Genomic DNA, 12,349 nt, shown 5'->3' with positions numbered 1-12,349 from the left:
GAGAAAAATTTGATGACACCATAATACAAATGTATGCAAACAATGCGCATTACTCAGTGACTGGCACAGTCTGTTGATATACTACTACTTTGGCTGTTCCCTTTAGTGGAGGTGACTGCAAATCCTCTGCTTCCTGTCATTTTCCTCTGTATCATCTTCTTTTACACCAACTACCTGTGTGTCCACCTTTACTACATCTCTAAATCTCCTCTTTGGTTTTCTTCTTTGCCTCCTGCCTGGTGGCTCCATCTTCATCATCCTTCTACCAATGTATTCCCTATGCCTCCTCTGCACATGTTTGAACCATCTCAATCTCCCCCCTTTCACTTTGTCTCCACAACATCCAGCCTGAGCTGTCCTGTCCTCATCTTTCAACCTATCCATCACCATGGCAAACAAGATGGGGCTCAGAGCTGATCCTTGTTGCACATCCCCTCCACCTTGAATTCCTGTGTTACACCTACAGTACACCTCATCACTGTCATACTGTTCCTATATATACTTGGCACCACACTAACATACTTCTCTGCCACTCCAGACTTTCCTCATACAGAACCACAGTTCCTCCCTGGGTAACCTGTCACATGCATTCTCCAAATCTGCATTGACAGAGTGCAGCTCCTTTGCCCTTTTCTGTACTACTCTGTAAGCATTCTCAGACCAAATATGTTATCTGTGGTGCTTGTTCTAGGCATGAAATTATACTGCTGCTCACAAATGTTAATTTCTGAGGGTGTCTTCCACTACTCTTTCCCACATCTTCACGGTGTGGCTCATCAGCTTTATACTTCTACAGTTGTTACAACTCTGCACATCACCCTTTGTCTTAAATATCAACATCAGTGCTTCTCCCAAAATTCCTCAGGTATCCTCTCTTGCTTCCACTTGGTTCTCTTTTCTGTATTTGATCACTTCATCTTTCTTTTTAACAGAGTCATTCTACATATCACCATTCAACATTGTCTAGCTACACTCGGTCCTGCCCCCATTTTGCAGTCACTAATTCCTTTCAGTTTAAATCATCTTCATAGTATGTAGTCCTCATGCTTGCAGTAGTGGTGACCACTGCCATTTCCATCCTTTTGCAAAATCAACCATCCTTTCAAGGTCCTCTCCTGGTCATCAACCTGCCCAGTTGCTTCTGTCCCCTTCATCAACATGCTAATTGCAGTCTGCTCCAATCCCCTCTCTTTTGCCTCTGGGAAAACTATGCATTGCGTCATTCAACTCCTTCCAGAATTTGTCTTTCATGATAAAGTTTGCCCTAATCAAATGCTACAAGCCTTGCTGCCCTTCCACCTAGTCTCCTGCACACACAAAATATCAACCTTCTTTCCATCATATCATCTTTACATGTCATTGTGTCAACATTCAGAGTCCCTAACCTGTCTTAGACTCTCACGTTTTCTCTTTTCTCTCCGTCTTTGAACATGCTCACCTAATCTCTTTCTTTGACTAACAATAGTCCAATTTCTGCAGGCAGCCCATTCTTCAACAGCACTGATAGTGATCATAGTAAACCCGGGCCCTAACCAATCTGATAGGGAAGTAATGCTTGTTTTTGTAAGGTTAATTTTGCAGAAATCTTACATCAGATGCCCATCTTGACACAGTCCTTTAGATTTTTTTGGACCCACACTAGAAACCACAACTGGGACTTGGCCCAGGACTTGACTACCTGATAAGAAGATCACAATTTGTTAGGCTGGTGAACTGTGTGTCTGCAATAATAATGAGGAGCACTGGGGACTTTCTGGCTCTCTTCCTTTTCACCTTGCACACAGCGGACTTAATATACAACTATGAACCCTGTGACATCCAAAAATATCCTACAACACAGCTATTGTGGTGTGTATCAGGAATGGACAGGATGAGCACATGCATTAATTTGTACAAAATATGCGTGATTGGTTAATTGATTGACTGAGTGTCAAGCTGTGTAGAATGACTAATAAATCACAGTGAGCCAACAAAAGCTATATGATGTGATTAACAATAGATTTAAAAAAAAATGTTTTATGAAAATATTTCTATGCTATATCTTGCATCACCATTTGTCCCATAAAATGCTTAAATTTCACTATATTTATGTTTTCCCAATACTTTGCCAGCCTATACTACAGGGATGTGAATAAAAAAGATACTTTTTGGCCATTTTCAATACAGTTATTGTCTGTTCTTGCGATGTAGTGAAACATCACCAGCCCAGGCCCAAGTACTGCTCCATTTAAAAGTTCGCACAAACCTTGTCTGCTAGCTTAAACCAAGGATGCACTGGTTGGTGACACTTGGCTGGCAAATACTCCGAGATGCATTTCATGCTCCTCTCAAAGGCAACGGTGGCTTCTGTGACAACTTACCTAGGAAATGTTTTATCAAGTAAATGACTGCCACGAGATGATTTGATACAAAGTTGAAACACGTTCAAGAGGTAGAATAGTGGGAAAATACATCTTTATTATCATGATATGGGATTCAATGAAATTTGTTTATTCAGTTTTGAAGAATAAAAAAATGTATATAATATATACAGGGTGGGGAAGCAAAATTTACAATGAACATTTAGTTGTTTTTTTCTCAGCAGGCACTTTGTCAATTGTTTTGAAACCAAACATATATTGATGTCATAATCATACCTAACACTATTATCCGTAACTTTTCAGAAACTTTTGCCCATATGAGTAATCAGGAAAGCAAACGTCAAAGAGTGTGTGATTTGCTGAATGCACTCGTCACACCAAAGGAGATTTCAAAAATAGTTGGAGTGTCCATAAAGACTGTTATAATGTAAAGACGAGAATGACTATGAGCAAAACTGTTACGAGAAAGTCTGGAAGATACTATTAAAGAAGAATGGGAGAAGTTGTCACCTGAATATTTGAGGAACACTTGCACAAGTTTCAGGAAGCGTGTGAAGGCAGTTATTGAGAAAGAAGGAGGACACATAGAATAAAAACATTTTTTATTATGTAAATTTTCTTGTGGCAAATAAATTCTCATGACTTTGAATAAACTAATTGGTCATACACTGTCTTTCAATCCCTGCCTCAAAATATTGTAATTTTGCGTCCCCACCCTGTATGTATATACATATATATATATATATATATATATATATATATAATATATATATATATATATATATATATATATATATATATATATATATATATATATATATAGTGGTACAAATGCAGTGAAATCAGACTGAGTGACATATTGTAGTGGATTGCGGGAATAGGTTGGGGAGCTGATGGTTGAAAAAACAGCAGAGCCAGGGAGGAAACTTGATGAATGCACAGCTGTTCCAACTAGAGAGACTTGTGTTCTTAGGAAGTCTGTTCTCTAGGAACATTCTTACTAAGACAGTACTCACCAAGTTCACAAGACATATTCGCAAACTTGATATTGAGAAACGGCCTTTGTCTTTGTCAGCAATGGCAAAATTCTGGTCCACAGCAGGAGGAAGGACATGTCGATGGAGTTGCGAGGGCCTAACCAGGAAGTAAACTGCTTGGATTCCAAAAATGGACTCATCATCAGTGGATCCAGAGACGAACAGCAAAGGTCAGTATACTGCTACAAAACAATAAAACCAAGGTCTATACTACGCAGCTTTCTGTTCGGTTTGTTAAAACAGATTGTTAGATAAAATTTAGATGAGTCTTTTACCTTTGGTTCAGTATGGGCTGTATGCACACTGTGCTGCCAAATACACAATAGTTTGTTGTACTGCCTATAGGTCTGATTATTGGACACATTCAAAGTGGCATTAATTTGCAATAAAAATGAAAATCTATATTTTCTATATCCAGACTTGTACTTACTTTTTTCCATGATCTTGTACTGAAGATGTGAGCATCAGACCTCAGTGTAGTCTTACCATATGGAAAATGTACTGAACTTATGTAGCGCATTTTCTACACCTTCATGGTGCCCAAAGTGCTTTACTATTCCACACACTCATACACCAGCGGGCAGCTGCTGCCATGCAAGGGCCTGGCCCTACTGGGAGCAAGGTAGGGTTCAGTGTCTTGCCCAAGGACACTTCGACACGTGGACAGTTGGAGCCAGGATTCGAACCGCCAACCCTTTGGTCATGGGACGACCCACTCTACCAACTGAGCCACAGCTGCCACATCCCAAGGTTCTCACTGAGAATAAGGTCTGGACTCCATGATGGCTAATGCATTTGTGGAAACAGACTGACTGACTGACTGGATCGCAAACTGGGAAATAAATGATGGATGATCACTTCATTTGCCTCTAATCAGGTCACATGACCTTTTTCCATTGCATCAGACTACAATTTATATGCTCCCAACAAATTTTTTTTTTTTTTTTTTTAAATGAGATGCTTTCACTGCTTTACTTAGGATTAAAAACCTGTTGCCAGCAGAAATCTATTAATCACTGCAGTAATTACCCAGTTCGAAGGCTCTTACCTGTTTGCTTAGTTCTCAATTTGTTGGCTGAGCAGTGTGTAACAATTTACTATTGTTATACAAAGTTAAATATTTGTATCTAAAAAGGAAAACGCACCAAAAAAAGGCAGCAGATTGATACGCCGTGTGCAAACCACAAACCAAGTCAATGCAATACGAAACAGGACTAGAACCCACATATCAGACTATTTGAATAGTATTTGCTGACAAGAAATAAGACAATCATACGACAGTAAGATATATTCTTTCCCAAGCCAGGGTTTGTTTGTCAGGGATCGTGGGAAGGCCTCTCCCACACCTGGACTCAGTGTACGACAGCCGGTTACAAAGGAGGGCTGGTCGTATAGCTGCAGACCCCACCCACCCAGGCCACAAACTGTTTGTACCTCTTCCCTCAGGAAAGAGGTACAGGAGCATCAGAACCCACACAAACAGACTGAGACACAGCTTCTTCCCCAGAGCTGTGAAATCCATCACCCCACTTCCTCACACACCCAGCCCCACATACACAGACTGAGTATCAACTCCTGCAGACACACACACTCTCTCACTGCACTGCAAACCTGGACTACTTAAATGCCATGGTCACTTTAAAGTTGGATGTTTGCACTATGGATAGTTGTCACTTTATTTTATTCTATTTTTCTATTTACATATATATATATCTTAGATGTGCCTTTTATATTATATGGGTGTAAATATGTATGCCTAATGCCAAGAGCTGCTGGACGAAATTTCGTTGTGCCTCGCATAATGACAATAAAGATTCTATTCTATTCTATTCTATTCTATTCTATTCTATTCTATTCTATTCTATTCTATTCTAATTTGCACAAGGAGCAGAGCATCCTGTCAATCTCTGTTCAAATTGAAAGGTTGAATGACAGGAATATCTATACAGAACACAGTACAGATTAACACAGCAAAATGAGAGTCAGCACTTTGTTGTTGGTTAATCCACTTCAACCTGTAGCAGGGCTGCGCGATTAATCAATTCTAAATCGTAATCAGATTTTTTTAGTTAGGAGTAGGGCTGCAAGATATTGGAAAAAAACTGACATTGTGATTTTTTTTTTTAACCCTGCGTATATATTGCGATATGAAAAATATTCAGGAGGATATAATAGTTGTGTGGTGCTGACATAAATGGTCAAACAAATTAGTTGTGTTACCTCTCACTGTGGCAACAGGGACAAGGCACTATCGACATAGAACACGTGCCGCCCGCAGAAGTGAAAGTGAAACTTAACGCTCATTTATCTTTTTCCTACCTCCTGAAGCTTTGCAAACTTTCATTTGAAGGGGCAGGATGTGACGCTGTGCCATGGCAAAACCTTACCGGTGGAAATGCTGCGTTGTTCCTAGCGACTCACTCCATGTGCAGGGGCGTGGTCTGCTTCGGCAAACTGACTAAGAATGAATGTGATTGGTAGATCGCTGTGTGTAGTGTGTGTCAGGTACCCTTGAAATTAGATGAGAACATATTGAGTTCATTTGCCTCCAACATTGCAGGACCTGCGATATGACTATTGCACACACATACATCGCAATGACGATGCTCAAACGATAATTCATACAGCTCTATTTAGGATGATTTTTCAAAAAAGGGATGCTGAATCGATTTCATCGCGCCTCCTAGCTACTGTAGGCTCCTCCTCCTATCTGTGAGAGCGGTCTTTCACAGAAGTTCATGTAATGACCACGGACCTTAAGTCTGTGATGGCCTGCATTAGTGATACCAGTGCAAGCTATGGTTTCACGCACAGATCCCCCCAATTCAAAATAATTACTTGGGGATCAGTCATCTTACGTTGCCCCGCTCGGATCCATACCGTACCATCTTCCTCTGATCCAGGTCCAGGTCACGGGGGCAGCAGCCTCAGCAGAGTGGCTCAGACAGCCCTTTCCCCAGCCACATCCACTGGCTCCCAGGGGAATCCCGCAGCGTTCCCAGGCCAGCCCAGAGATATAATCCCTCCAGCGTGTCCTGGGTCGGTCTCTTCCATTCATGGATCCCCCAATTTAAATATAACCACATGGGAATCACTCATATTACAGGGTCCAAGCAGGCATACATGCATGACTGTCACTGACTTACATTGGTGTCTCTTCTGGTAGAGAGCAGTCCCTTGCATTGCAGGCTGCTCAAGAAAACAACATGCAACTTCTGTTGTCTTTGGCAGTTTTACCCAAAAATTTTAATTGAAATCAAAAATCAAGTTTTTAGAGGAAAAAAAAAATGGGATTTTATTTTTTGGCCAAAATCGTGCAGCCCTAACCTGTAGGATGTTGTGTGTTTTCTTTAATGCTGTAAAGTTATAATGCTGTCCTCAAAACAAGTTCAGACTGCTTTCAGCTGTAGTTGTGTAATGTTCAGGTGAGTCTGGGTCCTGTCTGTTGGAGGAATCGTTGAGTATACATCATGTATCATGAGTGTAGTGGGTTACTGAGCTGAAGGTTATAGGTTAACACAGGTTGTATAGAGTGACAGGGACAAGAGATTATTATTTAGTCTGATTACTAACTAAAAGCTGCTTTGAAAAATATCCACATTGTTTTGTCATTTCTGTTAGGGGTAAAGACATTTATGTATGTATGTATGTATGTAACCTTTATTTAACAAGGTAAGCTAGTTGAGAACTGATTCTCATTTACAATAATGACCAGGCCAAGAGGCAGCATACAAACAAAATAAATAGCAGCACAGGTTACATATACAGCAAACAACAGAACAGATTATATATACAACAAACAAACAAACCAGATGGACAGCAGAACCGATCACAATGACATAATAAATACAAAAGCTAAACGCAGGTGTTGTTGTCCAGAAGTGTATCTCTCACTGACCTTTCAAACGACGTAAGCGGTATGAATGAGGTAAGTTTTAAAGAGCGTTGCAAAGAATTCCAGTCATAAGCGGCAGAAAACTGAGTGCGGTACGGGCTTTGGGAATGAGGAGGTTACTGAAACTGCTAGAACGAAGAGTACAGGTGGACTTTTAAATGGGGAGTAGTGAGCGCAGATCAGGTGGTGTTTTAGCGATGAGGGTTTTATAGATGTATAGCAACCAGTGTAATTGTCTGCGCGGAGTGAGGGGAGGGCCAGTGACCAGTGACAACCCAGTCTCATATCAAAATGTGACATCAACTACGTTGTCCACAGTACAAAACGTATCAGTCTTAGAATTAGGGCCTGAAAATTGGAAAATGTTCATGTTTTTTTTTTTTTCTTTTTTATCCTATTCTTTTCCATTGGCTTGCATCCAAGTCACGTGACTTTCAGGATTCAGGCCATGAGAACAAAAAACATGACAGACGTTCTCTCAATTTTCAGTGATTACCAAATCAACCTCAGACGCAATGCATGCAATAGGCAAGGGTTTGATATTAATTCATTACTATGTTTCTTTTCAGAATCAGAATCAGCTTTATTGGCCAAGCATGTGAACACATATAAGGAATTTGGCTTTGGTTTTTACAATGCTCATGACATGCAGTTACGACATGAATCCAGACAACATGTGGAACTAGACACAATATAGACAAACGGTCCACTAGAGACAGAGACAACAATGGGTTGAGATTCACAGTGGATTTACAGTGGCTTTACAATGTGATATGTACAGAGAGCAAATTGGAGTTTTTTATACATCGAGTGGGTGTGTGGGTCTGGTCTATTAAATATATATGTATATATTAATTACTAGGCCTGTCACGGTACACGTACTGAGCCGAACTGTTTCGGTACGCACCTGTGGGTTCGGTACACAGCTGTACCAAACGGCACAGTATGATGAGAAAAAGAAAAAGGAATGAAAGACGTCATTTGATGTGGAACTTAAAATCTGTGCAAGTTTCACACGGACTTTATAAAGGAGCACACATTGACCCGAAATATGAAGTAGCAGTTGATATAAGGTTAAAAAAAAAAAAACAACAAATATGATGTGAACCTGGAAGGAAGAGACTGAAGACCCTCCACCATCTTTACAGTCCAGTTTGGATCAGTTCAGGTTCAGGTTCAGGTGAAAGACAACGAGGAAAGAGATGTTAATAAGACAGATGTTGTTTGGCCCCTATGAACTACGACAGTTCTAAAACACTTAAACTAGCTCTGTCTGTCAGTCTGTCTGTCTATCACGCATGCTGTATAATAGAGGAATAAATAGAACTTTGAAAGTTTCACTTTCGTTTCACGACAGCGTTCGTTACGTTAGTATGGACTGCACCCCTACCCCCCCGGCTCCGACAAAAAAAAAAAAAAAAAAAAATCCCCCATGCACACTAAGCACACACAAATACACACAGTGGTCTAAAACAGTTGTTCTCTGTCCTAAATAAATAATTTGGTTCATTGTGTTGTCAAAGTTTATCTTCAGTTTGTTTCAACAGATTACCAGTTTACCCTCTTGTTAATGTTGTACTTCATGTGGAATGTTTTATGTTATTTTTATGCAGAACGTGAACTGACAGAAACTGTGATTAGATTTTCTTGTTTGTTCGAAACTACCTTTCAGGAAAAGCGCAATACTAATGTTCAAAATACATTCAGTAGTATTATTACTTTATTTTATTTTCTATTTGATTTGTAGCAGCAGAATTATATTATTCCTGTTTTTCTATATTCTATTGTCTCCAAAAATTGGGGGAAAAAATGTTAAAAAATTCATAAATGCATCAATAGACATTTTGAGGGGTTTTCTTTCTTCCTGTACCGAACCGAATAAAAAAAAAGAAAAACAAACTGTGGCTATGAAAACCGAAAACGTATCGAACCGAAAATTTTGTGTACCGTTAAAGGCCTATTAATTACAGTGGGTTTTACATTGTAATATGTACAGAAAGTGCAAATTGAAGTATTTATAAGTGAGTGGATATGTTACAGGAATCAGTCTGTAAAATATATGTTTATGTATATATATAAATTATTGTTATTAATAATTGTTATTAATATTCTCCTTTTCCATGGGGCCATGATGCATCAAAACCCATCAATGAGATTCCACCACACAGGAAATTAAATGCAGAGAGGATCCCGTTTGATTTAAAAATAAAACACAGCAGACTAACATCCGATCGTAACTCAACACTTTGTCAACATTAGTTTCTCCCGCTGCCACGGAATAATGTGTTGATCAGGAAATCAACCTCAGTAGGCAAGGGAGGGTTTTGATCCGTCAGAGCGAAATCACATGGGAGTCCTATGTGGAAATCTGTGCCATAGCTATGCTAGGTGACAGCAGCATCCTTGGCAACTGACTAATGTTGCAGTGGTCATATATTCGGGCGAGATCTGAAAAATTTTCGCAACAACGTGCAAGCGAGTGATTATGTACATTCACTGAGTGACTATTATGAAAATAAAATATATATTTCTCACTACAAGTGTAACCAAAATGCATTTTTATGCAGAAACTAACTCAAATATTGATTTTTTTACTAAAAATGAGAGAAATGTCTGCCGTTTTTTTTGTTCTCATGGCCTGAATCTCGAAGTCACGTGACTCGAATGCAGGCCAATGGAAAAGAATAGGATAAAAAAACCATGAACATTTTACAATTTTCAGGCCCTCATGTGAGACTGATACGATTTGTACTATGGACAAACGTAGCAATTTCACATTTTGTACTATGGACAAACGTAGCCATCTCACGTTTTGATATGAGACTGGGTGACCAGTGAGTACAGACTGCAGTGGTGAATTGTTGTAGGGAGCTCCAGCAGCAAAGCGGATGGAAGCATGGTAGTATCTAATTTATGTAGGAGGGTTATTGAGGGCGGATCTGTTTATCAAATCACCATAGTCAAATAGTGGAAGGACTGTCATTTTAATGAGAAGGAGTTTGGTGGAGTGTGTAAATGAAGATTTATTGCGACAGAGAAAGCAGAGTCTGGAATTAACTTTGGAAAGGAGAGTACTGAGTTGTGTTTGAAATGAGAGTGAACAGCCAATCCATATTCCCAGATATTTGTTGCAGGACACAAATTAAATTTCAGAGTCATTCAGTGAAAGAAGTTTGATTGGGTATTTGGTTTGTAGTTGGTTTCTGTTGAAGACCATACATTTAGTTTTGCTTATGTTTGATGATAAATGAAGATCAGAGAAAGCATGCTGAATGTTAACTGAAGCTAATCTGTAGCATGCGGTGTGGATGGAGAGGCTTGATGTACGTATAGACAATGGTGTCAATTAGCGTACAGATGGATATGCGAGTTGTTTATATGCATGGGCTATATTGTTGATGTAGATGTTGAAGAGTGTTAGACCGAGTATTGAACACTGTGGAATGGGTCTGAAGAATCCCACCCTCACTGACTGCATTTTCTACATTTCTGCTGCAGTTATAGCCTATTTTGTTGTTAAAATGAACTGAAAATATTGTGAAGAAAGTCTCATTTAACCATGTAGCTAACAACGTAAGTTCATATTTGAACTAAAATTTTAGAAAATAACTGCATGTTCACTTATGACTGTGTGCAAAACGGTCCCAATCCAGATGCCTGACCAGCAGCCTCCGAAACCAAAGAACCACAGCTTCATCACCCGATTCCAAAACATGTCATAGACTAAACCATAAGAGCAAATATGTGTAAATGCAAGAGGTCCATTGTGTAACAACTGCCCATCAAGACACACTTCAATCATACTTAATACAGGATTTTATCTTTGTCTAGATTTGGACTTTGAGCTCCAGCTGCCCCCAGAGGCACAATTTCCATGTATGACAGGGTGTGGTCGGTTGCTATTAGTCCCACAGTAAGGTAAGCCTCTATTCATATTCTGTAGCCCATAGGAAATGTGGACAAAGTTTGACTGTGCTGCAGGATTTCAGCAGAATATTATGTGTGGGTGAAGAAGATCACAGCACTGTGCACCAAAGCCAGGTCTTTGCCACAGAAAAACCGTGGGCCTTGTGTACAAAGAGGTGCATATGCATTAAAATGTTACGTATGCAGTGTTCCATGGACACGTTGAGATGTACAAAAATAAACTTTGTGTGGAAATGCGCACTTCTGTACATAACCTTTAGACCTTCCATGAGAATGTGAATGTTCTTCTTCTTTGACATTGCTGATGTATTTGTCACTGCTATTTTGATACAAATGAAAGCATGGCAGTATTTCTTCTCATTTGAATTGTCATTTACGGGAGGAGACAAGGTGGTCCAAGGTCCAGGTGGCACGCGCAGCTTTGCTCAGTTCCAGGTCAATTGGGACGTATCAAGGAAAGGTGTACACACATCTGAAAATTTCTGACCATACACATTTTCTTAGTTTTGGGCGTACTACATCTTTCATAAAAAATGAGATAAAACCACCCCTGCAGATAAACACCAGGTGAGACATGCAGAATGATGGGTTTAAGTTTAATTTAGGTTATCAAATGTTGTTTACCTGTGATGCCTATTCTAGCATGTCAGAATCTTTTTTTTTTTTTACCTGCTGTGTGTGACAATTGGTTGGTCAGGTTTTTGATGATATTAACCAAAAATGTAAAATTATTAATTATTAAATTTCACTATTGGGATTTTCATAATTTTGCAGCCACACAGTAGTGTCCCCCTAAACAGTTTGTTTACTGCTGTTGAGGAGCTGCTCAGTTCACTGTAAAACCATACGTTGGATACCGATTAATGATAACTAAGTAACCAGCTCAAAAAATAAACAACAATCAACAATAACATTACGGTTATCATTGATACTCTGCTTATCTCATTGAATTGGGTTGATTTTTCTGTTGTTGCAACTCTCATAGTTTCAGAGGCTGATAGTTCAAGATATTGCTTCGCTGTGCATCAGTGTGAATTGTAATGTTGACAACATGCTAGAAGTTAACATATTTTATATTATTCACATATTTAGTGAGGGTGCACTTGGTTCAACAATTTTGAGAAAGCTGT

The 12,349-nt window shown here is 39.4% G+C and overlaps 1 protein-coding gene across 3 annotated transcripts in view; it reads left to right on the top strand.

The window, feature by feature from the left end:
• fbxw4 (F-box and WD repeat domain containing 4) overlaps positions 1-12,349 on the top strand; it is a 77,183-nt gene that overhangs the window by 6,740 nt on the left and 58,094 nt on the right. For all 3 annotated transcript variants that reach the window (XM_030156335.1, XM_030156336.1, XM_030156334.1), the window contains one exon: positions 3,436-3,567. In XM_030156335.1, the coding sequence (XP_030012195.1) occupies positions 3,436-3,567 (132 nt within the window). The remainder of the gene's footprint in view (positions 1-3,435; positions 3,568-12,349) is intronic.

This window comes from Sphaeramia orbicularis, chromosome 15 (genome assembly GCF_902148855.1).
Source record: "Sphaeramia orbicularis chromosome 15, fSphaOr1.1, whole genome shotgun sequence".
Lineage (NCBI taxonomy): Eukaryota > Metazoa > Chordata > Actinopteri > Kurtiformes > Apogonidae > Sphaeramia > Sphaeramia orbicularis.
This window is presented reverse-complemented; position numbering and strand designations above follow the sequence as displayed.